At 38.9% G+C, this 18,786-nt stretch overlaps 1 protein-coding gene across 1 annotated transcript; it reads right to left on the bottom strand.

Moving 5' to 3' along the window:
- Positions 1 to 6,166: 6,166 nt before the first annotated feature.
- Positions 6,167 to 17,828, bottom strand: LOC306983443 (flavin-containing monooxygenase 5). The gene is made up of 9 exons (XM_079583848.1): positions 17,709 to 17,828; positions 17,267 to 17,424; positions 15,132 to 15,320; positions 14,756 to 14,921; positions 14,104 to 14,246; positions 11,479 to 11,678; positions 11,012 to 11,367; positions 6,817 to 6,889; positions 6,167 to 6,722 (listed from the first exon to the last, which is right to left on the bottom strand). Exons 2-9 carry the CDS (start codon positions 17,396 to 17,398, stop codon positions 6,329 to 6,331), a joined length of 1,653 nt encoding a protein of 550 aa, XP_079439974.1. The 5' UTR covers positions 17,399 to 17,424; positions 17,709 to 17,828; the 3' UTR covers positions 6,167 to 6,328.
- Between the last annotated feature and the right edge of the window lie 958 nt (positions 17,829 to 18,786).

Below are 18,786 nucleotides of genomic sequence, written 5' to 3'. Positions count from 1 at the left end.
GAAAGACTGCTGTTTCGAAAGACTAGGCAAGTAGGGTAGTGCAAAATATGGCAGTCTCTGGGGTGGTTCCAGCCTAGTCCTAGGGGGGAAAGAACACCAGCAGAAATGACAGAGCGGACTCTACACATGGGAAAAATACACATATGGAGTCGGCCCAGGGACCACTACATATGGACACCCAGCCTAACACAGGTTCCAAATGCATACGAGTGTAGGCCTGGCGTCAGACGCTCTGCAACTTCTGACTGCCGCAGGGATGAAGGAGGAACTTAACAGGGTTAGCCATTTCTGGGGAATACTTTCTGGAGCAAATAGACGCACATATCCAGTCCAGCAGGCGGGAGTGTGGTGGCACACTTACCTGGCTCCACGGTTGCCGTGAGGGAGGGGCTGGAGACATGTGAAAAGACACTTCTCGTAAAGAGCAGGGGTGTAACCCCGGTGTCCTGGCCACATTCCACCCATTGGCCCTTGCCAATCATGGCCTCCTAATAACCCCCATCCACTGAATTGGCTCTATCACTCTCTCTCCTCTCCACCTATAGCTGGTGTGTGGCGAGTGCACTGGCGCCGTTTTACTGTGGCTGCCGTTGCATCATCCAAGTGGATGCTGCAGCCTGGTGGTGGTTGAGGAGAGACCCCCTAATATGATTGTAAAGCACTTTGGGTGTACAGTAGTACATATGAAAGCGCTATATAAATGCCTCATTCATTCATAAACTCTTTGTTGAAAAAACTAAAGATTCTCTGCCCGGCCCTCCATCGGTGGAAAGAGCAGCGAGTTCACTGTCTCATGAAGAGCAGCTCACTCCATATCTGGGCTGCCCGTCTCAGGGATGCAAACTTTTTGAGGATGAATGTAAATTAATCAGGGGAACACAGTCGTTTTGAGAACTAATGTAAATTATTAGGAAGTGCACCTTTCTAAAAGTCACTTAAAGGAACACTCCACTTTTTTGGGGAAATAGGCTCATTTTCCAACTCCCCTAGAGTTAAACAAAATTTGTTTTCGAATCCATTCAGCATAGCTTAGCATAGATCATTGAATCTGATTAGACCGTTAGCATCTCTCTCAAAAAAATTACCAAAGAGTTTCAATATTTTTCCTATTTAAAACTTGACCCTTCTGAAGTAACATTGTGTACTAAGACCGACAGAAAATGAAAAGTTGTTATTTTCTAGGCCAATATGACTAGGAACTATAGGCTACTCTCATCCCTGCGTAATAATCAAGAAACAGGAACTGTGCTGCCGTACCATGGGTGCAGCAGGCACAATGATATTACGCAGCGCCTGAAAATAGTCCCCAGCAAGTTATCCTATTTTCAGGCGCAGCGTAATATCATTGCAACTTTTCATTTTCTGTCGGCCTTAGTACATGATGTTACTTCAGAAGAGTCAAGTTTTAATTAGGAAAAATATCGAAACTCTTTGGTCATTTTTTAGAGAGATATACTAATGGTCTAATCAGATTCAATGATCTATGCTAAGCTACACTCTGATTAAGTAGACTTAAGTGCCATTTTATTTCATTAATATTATATTATAATTACATTTAAAAAAAGATTTGATATGCAAAACAATTTAATTGGCCATTACTATTCTCAATATCAGCATATTTGAGCAAATTACCATGCTAAACAGACATTCTAACAACTGCAGCAGTGATACGATCAAGATAGGCTAAAACTTGGAACTTTAACACAACAAAAGAGTCTGATAGTACAACATAATTACATACAAAACTGCACATAAAATCAGTCACAATGAAATGAAATGTTCATTATACAAAAACTGTGTTTGAAATGTTAAGGCACTTTGTGATTCAGTATCAAGCATTTTATACAAGTAGGCTAATGTGTCAATTACAAAATTTTCATGATGTTGACTACAATTTACCGTAATCGAAGTACACTTGTTCATTTTATGATGTTAGATTTCATAGAAAAGTATGTTAAGTTTCTGATATCTATCACACGATCACTGGCAATGGTACAAAAGCCCTGATCTTGTCGAGGAGCAATGAAGGGTCTGCTATGAGTGAGTGCAGACTGGCCCTGCTGTAATACAGAGCAGACAGCAGCGCTGCAACAGACACTGAGAATAATAGTGAATAAGAGGAGCGCTGTGACTGCGGCTCCGGTGCACAGAGTGTTTTCAGGGGCTCTGTGACTCGATCCCGAGTCAGGATGACCTGCCGCGTCTTCAGAGCCAGTCTAGGGTCTGTCAGGAGCAACTTCAGGATAGATGGATGGACACCCACTTGTTTAGCCAACTCATCCATGTAGGGGATTTAGTCCACCTGGATGGTGTGTCTCTGGGCGGCCACACACCTGCATGACAGTATGATTAAGAGTCACCAAGATACACTTAAATTACATTTTAACTGTAGAAATTGTGTAAAAACTGTGCTATATAGTCAACCTTTGAGCCATTGCTTCCTCTTTTGCTTTAATGTCCTTCATCATTGCACTCATTGGAGGCAGTTTGCAAAGTCCTATTGACCATAATTTGTTAAGTACAAAAACACTGTACTTAATGTTCTGACATATATTACTTTAAAGTTAAACTGAAATAATAATCATACCCTGCAATCATACCCCTATTTTTAAGTACCATGTCATCATACTGTAACTTTCAGAACTTTGAACCAGTCCAAAAAACAAAACAAAAACTAATACAAATACCAAAAACCAAGAAAAAGACACTAGCCCCATTTACATGTAGCATTGTATTCCGATTATAACAGTCCAATCAGAAGGAAAATGCTCCATGTCAACACCTCAATCAGAATAAAAATGCTAAAACCGATTGAAATTTCAGTCGGATTGAAAGGGGTGGAATAAACCTTTTCATGAACCGATCAAACGAAAAATGACACCATGTAAACGAGCTGATCCGACTAACTGATCAACTAACTTTCATGTTTGAATGCCTTCTGTTTGTGATCCGATGTGGATTCTGATCACCGTATAAGGTAGAAATATTTATAACCGATGCAAAAGACTGCACGCTAACCATTACCATAGTAAACATGGTAAATATGACCACTTGAAGAAATCAGACAAATCATAAAGGCTATCAAAATTCTGTTTTTATTTTATGTCAGTGGCCTATAGGCCCTATACGTCTCTTTATACCGGACTATCATAAAATAAAGCAACTTTTTTTTGGGAGCTTCCTCTGTTTCTCTGACTGAAAATATAAGTTCTAACTGTAGTTCTAACTGTAGCCTATAGCCTGCTGGGAATCGAGATTTGAGAGAGTGCTAAAGCTCCCCAGGTTGTATTTTTTGGTGGCATATGTGTAGAAATTATAATTCTTTCTAAATGTGATGTAAATATGTCCTGTAACTAGTAAGTCTGTTCTATTTCTTTTTTTAAATAGATGGTAAACTGGAAAACTTTATTTCTGTGTGACTAATGTGCAATTTTGACACAAATTAATTCATTATGACCAATGTATCACTTTTTATTGTAAACCTGTGGTAAAACATTGATTCGTGGGTTTTAAATATTTAATTAAACAACAAAAATGCCAGCAAACGGTTGATTTGTCGTGTTTGTTTTCCGATCACGCTGTTTCCAGTGATTTCTTTTCTGATAAAACGTTAATTTGTTGGTGAAATGATGGGTTAATGTGACGTTGTTCCAGAGAGGCCTGTTACGAGCATGTTTTAGTGAAGCGCTGTGGAGCTTCTGGCCCGACAATGGCTTATACCCCGGCTCGGCCCGGCCCTGGCTCGCACTGGCCCGACAGTAATGCGGCTAATGCCTAAAGTAGCGCGACGAATAAGTGATGCATCATCTTGACAGGATTTAAAACGGGGAAAATAATGAGCTTCCAGATGCGGCAGACAAGCTGTGTCCCTGTCACAAAATTATTCCGATTGAAAGCGTCAGCACATGTAAACAGTCAACCGGAATACGTAAATCAGAACGATCTCAATCAGAATAGCAAAAAAATGTGCATGTAAACGGGGCTACTGTCTAATTGTCAAAAGTATTTGCTTAAAAAAATGTCAGAGAGAAAATCCTCCATGACTGGAGGATAGCAGCGATGGCCAAGCAAGAACTCAATGCACCACAGGCACTGCACCGGTCATACTGCTAAGCAGAGAGAGTGAGCGGCCAGGGAAGATCAGCTTGCAGGACGTGACTGCAACAAAGAGACACAGCAAACACAAGAAGAGACAAAACAGATGGCGGAAATTAATGCTTTGCTTAGAAGAGAGCTGAACATTTCACAGCAGCGTAGAAGAAATCACAGGCGATGCGCTATTTTCTGCCGAAGCGAGCGAGCGCATTTGCTGCTTCAAGTCGCCCTAAAAAAATCATCGTTGACTCTGCAGCGTGCCAAGTCGGCAAAAATTGGAACCCGAGGTGAAGCAGCGCTTCCGTCAAGCACATTGCTATCCCTTTCCCAGATGCCAGGGACCGCACCCTAAGCTAAAGCTGGTCCCTGAGCCACAGAAGGCACAATGAGGAGGAGGCCAGACCGCCACCAAAACAATCTTTTTCATCTCCAAACCTCCTGATCAGTTCCAGGCGTTGGAGGCGTTGTGTTTGCTGCCAGTAACGGGCCCCCCCACCAGTGGTTTGGGTGCCCAAACTCCTTTCAAATCAAATAAACATCACCTTCACAAAAAGAGCATTCCTCCACTTCATGTTGCTGCAAGTGTCAGCCCCCAGCCACAGTGCGGCGGGCTTACATCTACGATAGCAGCAAATAAAAAATACATTTTAAAAAATCACACGTGCGCGTACAGATCTCTGCTCCTTAGCCATCTAGACAGTCTGGGGTTCAGAATCAACATAAGCGAGAGCTCGCTGTCCCCCAACCAATGCATCGCGTTTTCAAATGCGGGCCTGGATTTTGCCAGAGCGCTCCCTGAAAATTCAGGAGTTAGTGCCGGTGTGGTGAAGAGATGAGTCCCAGCTTAGGACCCAAGCAATCCGATTGGTTCAAAGCACGTTTTATGGGTAATCGCTTTAGTGCCTGGTTACAAATCAGATATCACTTTATTATATAAGTTGTTTGAACCGCGTTATAACGACCATTAATGTATTTTATACGTTTCATATACTAGTATTTAACCGAAGCTATAGATTGTGAAATTAAACATTGCTGGTTTTTTGTGTGTGTGTTTTTTTAGCTTAGATAGTAGCATAGCATACAGTTCTCCGAAATTATTAGAGATACAATTTTTTTCATCATCTATGATATTTTTCTATAAAAAACCTAGATAACAAATATGATACAAGCATAATTCTGTTTAAGAATTAATTATGACATGCTAGTGACAATGTCGTAAAATATACCTAAAAATACAATTTCTTTCACTTAAACTATATAAATAATCAGGATAAAAATAAAAGATTATTACATGAATTCAAATTTTATTGATCGCATTAAGAATCACACTACTGGGGTCCTAGCTGGGAGTCACTACTTCGCTGGGACTCATCTCTTCACCACACCGGCATTCAAACTGGGGAGCAACCTCCCCTTAAAAACCTTTCAGAAGTTACTGGGCCTTATGGCAGCAGCCTCCTCCTCAGTAGTCCCTTTAGACCAGTTGCACATGTGGCAACTACAACAATGGTTGAAGGCCCGCGTCATTCACAGCCATGGCTGTACCAGAGCCCTGGCCCCCTGGAAATCACCCCATCTATATTGCCATCAATAGTATTTTTCTTTCCTACTATGGTCAATGGCTACCGTCAACTGTCTGGTTAACAAAGTTCTTTAAAATATATTATTTTGTGTTCAAAAGAAGAAAGAAACTCATGCAGGTTTGGAATGAATAGAGGGTGAGAAAATGATGGCCAATTTTTCATTATTTGGTGAACTATCCCTTTAAAATCAAAGATGCTCATCAATGATTGTATATCAAGAGTAGAAACACGTTTGTTTGCAATTTGTTTTGTGATTTCACTAAAGAATACTGTGCAAGAGCCAAAAGAGAACGTTCTGCAACTGATATCGACCTTGGCAAAAAGTGGTGGGGACACGTACCTCGTCCCATCCGCAAATTGTGCCTGCTGTGTGGAGAATAATTGTCTTTTAGAAATAAGACGCGTGTGTGTTAGAATTGAGATTGAAATCTTTTACCAATTAATCATGCAGCTCTATGACACAGATATAAGGGGAAAAAATTATTATTAGACCACAATGGTAACGTTTAATTTTATTCCCTTCACAGATTAAAGGATTTAAAATATAACGGTATTATACATGATAATGAATTCCAAGAATTAGATAAAGGATTAATAAGGTTAAAGTGCAAATTCAAAACAGAGCTACTCAAAAATTGAATATGGGTTTTCTATGGAATACAAGAAACAGATGTGTTTCTCAGGAAGAGTGGGCTCTTCTTTTGCATAGCCATAATGGCAAAAATCACTGCAGCCCCGAGTCCTGACAGGCCCAGCCAAAAGAACAAACTGAAGGATGAAGTTTCTGGAATGGGCCGTGTCTTCATGGGTTTGCCCACACGTTCCCATTGGGTAAGAATAGCCTGACGGGCTCCTCTCCAATACCCTGGCCCGCTTAGCCGAAACTGGTAGGGAGTACAGGGGCCGAAGAAAGCCCTCAGTCCCACTGCAGGGTCTCTCAGGAGCAGCCAGGCAATGTTGGGACAGACGCCCACTTCCTTTGCTATTGTGTCTAGGTAAGGTATATAGTCCACTTGAAGGGCAGCCAGCTTAGGACAGGGGTAACTGTAGAGAGATAGCAGAGAGTTCAAAACGAGCATAGATTAATTGTCAAACCAAAACCTTCTTGGAATTAACATTGAGGTAAATAAATAACTACCTCTTTAAATTTGCTTTTATATCCTTCTCAATTATTTTATCCATTTTGTCGGCTGGAGGAAGATGGTTTAGTCCTTGAAGAACAGAATCATAATCATATATAAATGATTAAATCATATAAGAAGGTCACGTTAAAGTTGGACGTCTTGGAAACTTGTGCTTTTATAATAAAAAAACAAGAACAATTATATACAGATTTATTGGTAACACTTTACAATAAGGTTAACTGACATTAAAGGGGTCATGACATGAGAAACCAAATTTGCCTTGATCTTTTGGTATATAAGAGGTCTTTGTACCATTAAAACGTCCTGCAAGTTTCATAGCTTAAGACTTCCTCCCCATTATAAACCAATCATTTATTTAATCATGCTCTAAATACAGCTCGCTCTGGATCCATGGTAAGAAGTGACGTCACGGTACGAAGTGACGTTCCAGCGTTTGCATATGATCGCCTCCAGAACAAGACAACTACGCTTTAAGCGGAAGACAACTACGCTCATTTCGTATCGCTGTCGCCCCGCGCGCCTCACAAGTGTTCAGTCGACGGACAGCGAGCCGAGTGGGTCTGTGTACAGGAAAAATTACGATGCCACGCAGATGTGCTGTTCCTGGCTGTGGACAAACAACATCTTTGAATACGCTGCCGAAAGATCCAGTCGTCAAGGAAAAATGGATGCACTTTATTTTTTGCGGACGTCCCAGTCACGGCAGTGTTAATATAAGCATTTGTTCTATACATTTGAAGGATGCCTGTTTTGAGAACAAATCCCAATATGATGCTGGCTTTGCCAGAAAACTGTTGCTCAAAGATAAGTCCGTGACAACTATTCTGAGCTCAACAACGACGACGCAAACTGTAAGTAATGTATTTAAAACTTTAAACTACTTTTTAAATACGCTGAATCCGCAAATGTTCTGGCTGGGGGCGTTAATAATTGATGCATAGGCACTGACGTTAGCCAATCATAACAGTGGGCGTTAACACTGAACTCTTAAAGGGGAAACACCCCCAAAACAGACTGTTTGAATCAGAGGATGAGAAACAGGTTGGGAAAAGGTCATAAATCACTACATTTTAAAAGTTTTTTGTAAAAAAAACTATAGTAATACTATAATTGCACCTAAGGGAACATAATAATAAAAAATAAAAAAACATGTCATGACCCCTTTAAGTAATTTTTTTTTACAGTATACTTAATCTTAAGACAAAACTTTCATATTTTCAAAGGTAAATTTTTCAACTAAATATGTACTCAGGTCCAGCAGCATACTATATTGAAAATAAATAATATACAAATATACATGCAATAAGTTAAAAATAATTGACTAGAATAAATTTAAAAATGTAAAAAACAATAACAAATAAGTAAGCAAGCAGTGCATCATATTAATCCAGAGAAACAGACAAAGCGCATAATGAGATAAACAGTATAAATATATGGAGAGATCAGTCACTAAGGAAGGGAGTTCATGAGTCTTACAGCCTCTGGAAAGAAGCTGCATTTGAGCCTTGTTGTTCTGGCTTTAATGCTTCTTAGCCTCCTGCCTGAGGCGAGGAGGGGGTTGAACTGTCCGTTTTTTGGGTGGACGGGATCCTTCATAATACAGGATGCTCTGCTTCTGCACCTGCTGATGTTCTCAATTAAGACTGCTATGAGTTATTTTTGAGCAGATTTGACCACCCTCTGCAATGCCTTCTTTGAGGAGACCAGCCTGCTTCAACCTCCTAAGAAAATAGGCATTGAGGGACCTTTTTTATAATGCTGGCTGTGTCAACCCTCATAAAACCATTGGAAATACATACCCCAAGATACTTGAAACCGGAGACCATTTCCACAGCTGCTCCTCCAAATAAGAGTGGAGAGGTAGTGAAACCTCTCCTCCTAAAGTCCACGACCATCTCCTTCGTCTTCCCCACATTAATACAGAGGTTGTTTACTCTCCAGTCCACAAGTTCTTTCACCTCCTGTCTGTATAAGGACTCATCATTGTGGGATATCAATCCCATCACAACTGTGTAGAAAACTTCACAATATGATTGCCTGGATATTTAGCCGAGCAGTCATATGTTAATAGTGTGTACAGCAGGGGGCTCAGGACACATCCCTGGGGGAGAGCTGGTGTTAATTATGATAGGTGAAGATGAAATGACATGGACTTAGGGTGCTTTCACCTGCCTTGTTTAGTTCGATTGAATCGCACTAGAGTTCATTGTCCCCCTTGGTGCGGTTCGTTTGGGCAGGTGTGAATGCCGCAATCGCACTCGGGTGCACACCAAAAGCGGACCAAACAAGCCCGAGGAGGTCTCGGTATGCTTTCAAACGAACTCTGGAGCAGTTAGTTTGTGGTGAGAACGTGATCCGACTTCGAATAGACCCAACTGCCAAAGAACTGCGCATTTTTGGACTAAACCTGCTGCCGTGCATTATGTCACTGTATGCAACATTAATGCACGCCTCCTCCTGAAGTGACTCGCCGCATGTGGTGTGGTGTAGACAAACTATATAATAAACTATGACAAGGGATACAATCAGCCCACGGAGTCGTTTCTCCATAATAAAAATGGAGAATTTTACTATATACAAATTGTCCTCCTCTTTGTTTACTTCCAGGAGTTCTGTTGGAATTTCCCCGCACGTTCATTCTGACAATCAAAGTGCAGTCATGGAAATACGTTCAAGAAACATCTGGCCATCGAGTGATATGGATGTTGTCACGTGACTGTATTTTGGTTCGTTCATTTTGATTGCGGTGTTCGTGCATTTTGATTGCGGTGTGAAAAGGAACCAAAACGTCTGAAAAATGCTACAAAGTATAATTTTTCGCCCTTGGTCCGGACCAAATGAACCGAACTACAGATGTGAAAGCACCCTTAAACTTTCTGTGGCCTGTTCGTTAAAAGTCCAGGACCCAGTAACAAAAGTGATGGTTTCAATCCAAGCAGCGGTAGTTTATTGACTAGAGTCTGCGGGACAATTGCAGAGTGGGTGACCGATGAAACTGCATCCGATGCAGATGGCAGTTCTTCCTGTAAGCATACTGATGGGGGTCCACATTAAGCATCAAAAGTATCTTTTATGTGGGCCATAACTAGCCGTTCAAAGCATTTCATGATTATCGGAATGAGAGCCTCTGGGCGGTAGTCATGCACATCATGGCTGAGCTTTTGGGCACGGGGATCATAGTAGATTTCTTGAGACACACTGGCACAGCCTGGGAAAGTGAGGTGAAACATCTTTCCTGCTGTAGTCGATGATGCTCTTGATGCCCTTCCACATGCTCCGGGGGTCTTTGGTAAAAAAAATATTTTCCAAGTTTAATTAGGTTTAATTTCCCTCTTGATCCCAACCTCTCTCCTCTCAGTGCAAGTGCGTCTACTTTCCTAAAGGCTACTTTCCTACTTTCCATGCCTCCAGAAGACACAGCACCTCTCCATTCAGCCTGTGTTTCTTATTTGGACAGATGGTTTTCTTCCTTGTGGTAGTGACATCATCAATACATTTACTGATGTAGCCACAAACATGACGCATATTCGTCCAGGTCCACCCCACCGACATCTGTTGATGCTTAGTATTACATGTATTAATATATGCTGACATTAACATTGACTAAGATTAATAATGTTTTAGTCCATGTTAACTAATGTTAACAAATGGAACTTTATTGTAAAGTGTTACTGATTTATTATTTTACTCTTGTCCCAGACTTTAATTTGTAAATGAAAATACATTATAAAACTATTATTATAAAAGATATATAAAACTATTATCTAGAGATTGAAATAAATATGTATTGTCCATAAATGATGAAAAATATATAATTTATAAACAGTTTTGGGGGTAATGCATTACAAGTAACGCGAGTTTTACTTGTAAAGTTACTTTTTTCAAGTAACTAGTAAAGTAACACATAGATTTTAAATTTACAACAAAATATCTGAGTTACTTTTTCAAATTAGTAATGCAAGTTACTTTGTTTCCCCATTTAATGAATGACACCTCTCCTGTCCCCATGTTGAGAGAAATCAGGAGTAGGAATGGAAGCTCCACAGTAACGCAATATTGTAATGCCTTACTTTTAAAAGTAACTTTCCCCAACACTGTGTAAATATTATTAATGATTATTAATTTAATATATGCTTCTCCTATAACTGGCAAAATAATTTTTCATGACTGGTCATGTTTGCTCAGTACCTGCGATGACCCTGGTGGCCCAGCGAGCCTGCAGTTCTACAGCTGGCATGATCGGCCCTTTCGTCTGCAGCAGGCCCAGGATGGCCAGTGTTGGACGCTCTGGAGATGGAGGAAAGACTCTTCTGTAGAGTTTCAGATCTCCATCAGCACCAGAGTTTAAGGAGGCGGGGAGGAAGGGAAATTTAAAATCATAGCCTGTGCATAAGATCACTGCATCAATCTTCTCCTCAACAGTCCCATCATCAAAGACAAGCGATGAGCTTTCGAACTTCTGCACATTTGGTTTCATCACCAGTTCTCCTACCAGAATGCGACCTGGAAGGTCATCGTTGATAACAGTACGCTTGTCAAGGATTCTGGAATCACAAAATATAGACTAAGGTCACGGTGAATGATGATGCAATTTTTAAACAAACTGTCAGGGCTTTACTTTATTCATCAACGATACAAAAAATGTGACCCTTCACCTGTGCTCAGGCTGTAGTCCATACAGCTTGTGGTCGAATCTCTGATTGAGGCTTCTCTCGCCAATCCAGTTGAGCAGAGATCTAGGCAGGAGGCAGTAAATCAGATCTCGAACTCGTCTAACCATCGTCATGTCTAGAGGAAGCCCTTTACTGACCATGCGACCTATGACCCACGACCCTTTACGGGTACTCAGGAACGTCTAAGTGAGGAATAGGGAGACCGAAGTAGGGTGAGAAAGGAAAACTGAATTAGTGGATAGATCAGAGTGCATTTGAACTTGAAATAACAGAATATTAATTAGAACCAAGAGAGTAATACATTTTTAGAATTGGGAGGGTTAAATGTAATGACAGTATAGGCCTTTTCACAAAGTTTGAGGATTGATTTAGCAGGGGTAGAGATCTAGAAACTTTAAAGTACATTATTTACAAACACTACCATTCCAAAGATTTTTAAAAGAAGCTCACCATGGTGACACATTTGTTTCAGGATTATTTGATGAGTAGAAAGCATTACAGCATTTATTTAAATTAGTTTTTTTTGTAACAACATAAAAGTCTTTATTATCACTTTTGATACATTTTTCATTTCTTCCTTAAAAAAATCTTACTGACCCCACACTTTTGAACAGTAGTTTTACATATTATCATCTCCAGAATTATTAAATTTAATTGACAATATAAACTTTTAAAGCCAAAAAGCGTCACAAATTCTTGTATGAGGTATAGCTCTTCTAATACGAGTATCAATGTGATTTTTTTGTTGGTATTTATTAGCTGATAGCTGTCATATGTTCTCTGTGTTTGTCCCAGAACATTTGTTACGCTTCATGTTTCCTGTTCTGTCTGCCATCTTTGTAGTCCTTTTTGTAGTTTTTCATGTTGTTTTCCACTTGATTGTCTCCTCCAGGTGTGCCTTATCTCATTAAGCTTTGTAGTCCCCTACATATAGGTGTGTTCACGCCATGTCGTAGTTCCCTTGCTTTATTCAAAATTTAAACTTGTGAAAAGTGTTCACGTCCTTGAGCTCATAATTACTTGTAAGCTGGGAATTTTCGGAGAGCTTGTACAATGTGACCTCTGTACCACCTGATTGCTGCAGATTCATTTGAGCATTAATAGTGTTATCATAAAAATGCATAATTCCCTGTCAGAGGATTTGAACAGCTCCGAGCAGTACTGTATGTCACGTTTTGTCATCTCGAAATTACGGCTTGGCGTGAACACACCAAATAGCCCTTGTGTTTCTCTTAGGCCTAGTCTTATTTTAATATTAATATACTGTATCTTACAGTTTTATTGTATTACATTTTTTTTACAATCACTAGAAGGTATTTCTCAATAGGTAAATTTTTCTAAATTCTGTCATAACCAACTTTCAACTATTCAGCAGTTAATTTCATTCAAAACGCACTATAACTACCAAAACACTTCATACATGTTACGCAATAACGTGTTGGTTCTTAGTTTCATTTTCATGGACTTTTAGTTTGTATTCATCAGTCACATGTGTACCTTTGTTTGAGTTTCCATGCCACTGTTCAATTTCCATGGACACTAATCTTCATCACAGCTGTTCATCATTTAGTTCATCATTACTCATCTTCACTCAGTGTTTGTCCGGTCTCGTTTGAGTTAGCGTTAGTTAATGTGTTGCTATAACCTTCTGTTATTTTGCCTGTTGGGTTATTATTAAACCCTGCATTTGAACTTTATCCTGATCTTCATCTGTCTGTCTGCAACCTTACTAACAATACATTTCTCAATTCAACTCGTTCTTACATAACACCATCAAGGGTTGTCACCCAACAAACTCACTTTTTCACTCATAAAACAATGGCATGAAAACACTAACATTACACAATGTTTGCTTTTGTAAAGCTTCTTTACAAAACAAGAATGGCAGTTTAGACTATTTTTCCTAATTCACTGCAGTATATGTTACATGTAGGTGTTCAGCTATAAAAAATGTTGGTTTTGATGTGGTATTTCATTTTTTAGAATTGGAATATATTTTAAAATTGTATTACTGTAGAAATGTAGCAAATTGCTGTCTTATTCAATTTTGCAATATGTTAGGTTTTGAACTTACAGTTTTGACAAGAGTATGTAAACGTGCCAACAGGCCTGTAGGTAGGCTACATGTATTCATGCAATTTGAAATCATTGAATGGATTTTGTGCCAAAGCAATGATAAATTATCCATAGTTTAGCCCACGTTCACTGATGTTGTGCTCACTGTGTGAAGAGTTTTAAAAAAGAAACCTAAGTACTGGGAAATGTATTCTAGCGATTGTAAAAAAACGGTAATATATCCTAATTTTGACATTAATTTGTTTAGGACTATATAAACAATAAACAAACTATATAATTTGTTTAGGACTATATCATTTGTTTAGGACTTTTTCCCTTTCTTGAAAAAAAAAAGTTTTTTCCTTTTGCTGTCAGAACATTGCAAAAATATGATTTAATGTGAAAAAAGCCAGTTGGGTCATAAAAATAACACATATTACTCAGTCACTAATTTGTCTATTGGTGGGATGCGCCCCCTCCACATAAATGCTTATTTTGGCCCTGCTGAGAATTTAAAAAAGGAGAAATTATCTGTAAAAATACATTAGACACCTTCTCACACCCTCGGCTAAGCTCCACGGCAATGTCTCCACCAGAATTCCCAATCCCAACGATCACAACTCTCTTCCCAAAGTAAGGATCAGGGTCCTTATATTCCCAACTGTGAATTACTGTCCCAGGGAATGTATCAATACCTGTAGTAGACAAAATTACAGTAAATGTTATACTGTTACAATTTATTTCGATGGTCCACTTTAGACACACTAACTATGTAACTTTGCAACTGCATGTCAACTAACTCTCGTTAGAGTATTAGTAGACTGTTAGGTTAGGGTTAGGTGTAGGATTCGGGTTAGTAAGTTGACACGTAGTTGCAAAGTTACTTATAGTTAGTAGAATGTTTGTTGAGGGACCATCAAAATATTAGCAGATAAGTACCTAACATAGCCTAAGTATCAGCAGATATTAAGTAGACAGTGTACTAATACTCTAATGACTGGTAGTTGACATGTACTGTAGGTGCAAAGTTACTTATAGTTAGTTAGTAGAATGTGTAAAGTGGACCACTGAAATAAATTGTTACCCAATATACTAATGCTTCTATATACATATTAGAGCCATACCGGGAATTAGTATTACACATAGTTCTGAATGCTGCATAGTAAAGCCATTTTAACATTCTGTTATCTTATGGTCTGATCACCTGGGAAGTGTATGAGGGGTTTGATGGGTTGTGTGTAGTGTCCTGCGCACACAAGCACCCCGTCAAACACGTGTTTCTCCTCTTGTCCATCTTTGTCTGCGGTCACTACCTCCCACTGACCTGAGTCCGAGAAATCAGGCCTCTGCCTCACACTGCGAACTGTGGTCTGAAATAAACGCAACATTTCATCTTTATAAAAGGAATACTTCTTATAAACAAACTCATACACACACTTGCAATAATGTGAGAAGGAGGATGTGCTCCTAGAACATTGTTGTCAAACAGACACTCCTATATGTCCTATATGACCAATATGGATGGAAAAACATATTTCTTGGAGAAATCTCAGTGGATGTGATGTCATTGTGTTAAATACCTGGAAGTGAATGTGCTTGAGCAGATTGAAGTGCTCAGCATAGAGTTTGAAGTACTGCACGATCAGAGAGTTGTGCATGAAGTTTGGGTAATGATCCGGCACAGGGAAATCACTATAGCACATCATCTCTTTAGAGGTGTTCACTGTGAGAGAACGATAAATGCTGCAACGATCTGCCTCAGGTTTTTCCTGTTAATGAACAGAGGGACACGATCAATTACTTTTTAACAGATTGTCTGATTAGAACAGATTTTTTTTATACAAAAAAACAAGAAATTTTTGATTAAAGGTGAAGTGTGTAATATAGTTATAATATAGCTGTATATAGTAAATATGTAATATAGCTATTTTAAAGTTTCCTAATGTTGTTTTGGAGTCTCCTACAACAGGTTTACATGCATCAAAGGTAAAAAACTGTTTCATTTTCTCATAATATACATTTTTTGCACATCACCAGATGTTCAATAATTCTCAAACGACTCGCCAGATGAATCAATCTCTCTAAATCCCTCCTTTCCACGAGCTACTCTGCTCTGATTGGCCAGACAGCTCAGTCTGTTGTGATTGGTTTACCGCGTACAGCATGCGTCGGAAACAAAAACTCCCATTGGCATAACAACAGCTCTGCTGAGGCTTCCTAATAGAGTTCTCAACGGGCCTGAAAATTACAACCCGACCCGACCCGGCCCTTGGCTTTTAAAGCCCGCGGGTCCCGTCGGGTTTGTCGGGCCGACCCGACCCGACCCGTTGAGAACTCTACTTCCTACACCGTAAACTAAACACATTAACGAACAATGACGTCGATGTTACCATATCTATGCAAGCGCGAGTCCGAAGATGAAACACTGGAATAACTATTCATTCAACCCGAACCTCCATCGCAAGGACGACTCGAGCAGGACGTTACTCAGATTGAGGTACATTATGAGATGTTGCAAATTAACAAGTGCATTGTCCATCAACCGATTATTTTACTTGTACTAATTTATTTACTATATTTCTTCTAATACTTCTAATATATTGCGGTGAACACGTGGAAACTGTATCAGCTGCAGTGTTTGGGGTTTCAAGTGAAGGGTTGGTCAAAATCCCTTGTGGTGTGCGTTTGACTTTCTACGTAGGTCCTGACCAGGTCCTAACCCTAACCCTAACCCAACAACACTACATGTTATACATGCAACATGCTATGCTTGCCCTTGCAAAATGGTATAATTGGTGTATGATTTTGTGTAAGGGGGAGTTGGGAGACTTTGACGCTCACTCTACCGCTGAAACTGCAAACTATTCTTCAGTAAATTTTTATCTTTTTGATTGAACTTCACGACTCCTGGTCTTCTTTCATCATATCTGGTCATATACGGTCTTTTAACTGTTACCCCCTAACACAAGTTTTCCCTGGTGTCTGTGCGCGCATTAAGTGGGCGGGCTAATGTTTCGTCTTGACGTCACGACGAAGCGGCTTATGACTCGTTTGAAAAACAATTCATTTCATTGACTCAGAGTCGACTCTTACTTTTGAAAGACAATAACTTTATATTATGCACTTTCAGATTTAAAACTTTGCAGGATGTATTCATTCACTTAGATCTATGTTACACACTACAGAAAATGTCATTTAAAAAAATCCATAATATGGGCCCTTTAAAGTGACAGTAAAGTAAAAAATAAAACTTCAAATAAATACTGTTCTTTTGAACTTTCTACTCCTCAAAGAATCCTGAAAAAATGTATCACAGTTTCGACAAAAATATTAAGCAGTACAACAACAAAGGAATACAATTTTAAAATATATTCAAATAGAAAACAATTGTAAAAAATATTTTATAATATTTACTATATTTTTGATGAAACAAATGCAGCCTTTGGTGATCATGAGAGACTTCTTTCAAAAACTTTACTGAATGACCCCAATCTTTTGAATGGTAGTGTACTAAACAATATTGTTTTAATTATTAAGGCATGAAATAATGGCAGCGGCACCTGATCTTGTATTATTTAGATTATAGTATGCTAAAATCTATCAGTCATTGTTTGTCACAGTCAATGTGGTGGCACAGAAACGACTCACTTCACCTTTATTGTTAAGCTATTTCAATTTCAGACATTAAATGTTTAATTTTGAGTTTAACTTCAACCTGAAACCTCCAGAGTCCTCCAATGCCATCACTGCTCTCAAAACACACTGGCTCCAGACCTTCATCCAGACAGCATTTGATGGAGGTTAGCCCAGAGCTTCCAGCTCCAATCACAGCAACACGTTTAGCCATGATGTCTAGGAAACATGGAATGATCACTTGGGGAGAAAAAACACAGAAAAAAAGCACATGATCATGTGAAAATGCACACAGTTATTAAAAAGGACACGTTATTACACTATAGTGTCTCTACGTCATTTGGGATGTGCATATTTAATAAGGTATTCCAGGAATCATTAAAAATGTTTGGCATGGATTTGCTGCATTCATTGGTTAATCATTAAGAAAAATATCACATGCCAGCAGATGATGACACAAAGACAGACACCAGTCTAAACATATGCTGTAAGCTTGACAATTGTGACACAAATACATATCTTACCTTTTAACTGAAGATGGTCTCAAGCCCTTAGAGCTAAAAAATGCAGAAACAATGTTTTTCTGTTCCTATTAGTTGAGCAGCTTTGCCTGCAGAAGTCTCATTTAATTCAGCCGGTTATGTAACCAATTGAGCGTATCTCAAGTCTCAAAGAGGAGGGTCTCAGCTGGCACTAGTTTAAGGTGGATCAAACTGGAATGAATAATTAAGGGGGAAAAAACCAAACAACAACAACGTAGGTTAGGTGTTGAGGACTATCAGGAATGTTCAGTCATTTCTCATTATCACAGACGTGCAAGTCCTTATCTTTTAGGTGTTGTCATAAAATCTTATCATAAAACAAAAGATGAGTTCAATGGCTTTCGCAATAGTCTAAAGCTTAATAAAACTAGCATTTTAAACATGCAGAGGTCTCCTATATTAAAATATCGATAAAATACATCATATATTTTTTACACTTTAATTTTCCAACATTTTGGGAAATAATGAAACGCATCACATGTTTTATACACATGAGAACCTGAACTAAAGCTGAAATTCCATGACGAATAAGTTGAAAGGCTTTTAGAGGGTGGGGTGATATATGTAAAGGTTAACCCTTTATATGACTTAAGGCCCATTCACACCAACAACGATAAACAAAGACAACTATAGATATACAGAGCTATGCATAAGTTTAGATTTTTTTTTGCTAAAGTTGCCTAAAAAGAGGAATAAATAAAGTCACCTTTTGGAAATTGATCTTAATACCTTAATTAAAAAAAAAAAGAGGAAAAATCCAACCTTTAAAGGAATAGTTGACTTTAAAATGAAAATTCTGTCATCATATACTCACCCTCATGTTGTTTCAAACCAGTATGAATTTCTTTCTTCTGCTGAACACAAAGTTTCTGGGTCCCATTGACTTCTATAGTATATTTTTTTCCTACTATGGAAGTCAATGGGACCCAGAAACTGTCTGGTTACTGACATTCTTCTAAATATCTTCCTTTATGTTCAGCAGAGGAAAAAAATGCATACAGGTTTGAAACAACATGAGGGTGAGTATATGATGACATAATTTTCATTTTAAAGTGAACTA

Source organism: Phoxinus phoxinus (genome assembly GCF_949152265.1).
Source record: "Phoxinus phoxinus genome assembly, chromosome: 16".
NCBI lineage: Eukaryota > Metazoa > Chordata > Actinopteri > Cypriniformes > Leuciscidae > Phoxinus > Phoxinus phoxinus.
Note: the sequence above shows the minus strand (reverse complement) of the source record. Positions and strands in the feature narration are given on the sequence as shown.

Excerpts from the sequence above, each read along its gene's own strand:
- LOC306983443 (XM_079583848.1), bottom strand. The coding sequence starts at position 17,398 with ATGGCTAAACGTGTTGCTGTGATTGGAGCTGGAAGCTCTGGGCTAACC. Across the intron at positions 15,321-17,266 it reads GAGGACTCTGGAGGTTTCAG|GAAAAACCTGAGGCAGATCG; the intron begins GTTGAAGTTAAA and ends GTTCATTAACAG. Across the intron at positions 14,922-15,131 it reads TCAAGCACATTCACTTCCAG|ACCACAGTTCGCAGTGTGAG; the intron begins GTATTTAACACA and ends CGTTTATTTCAG.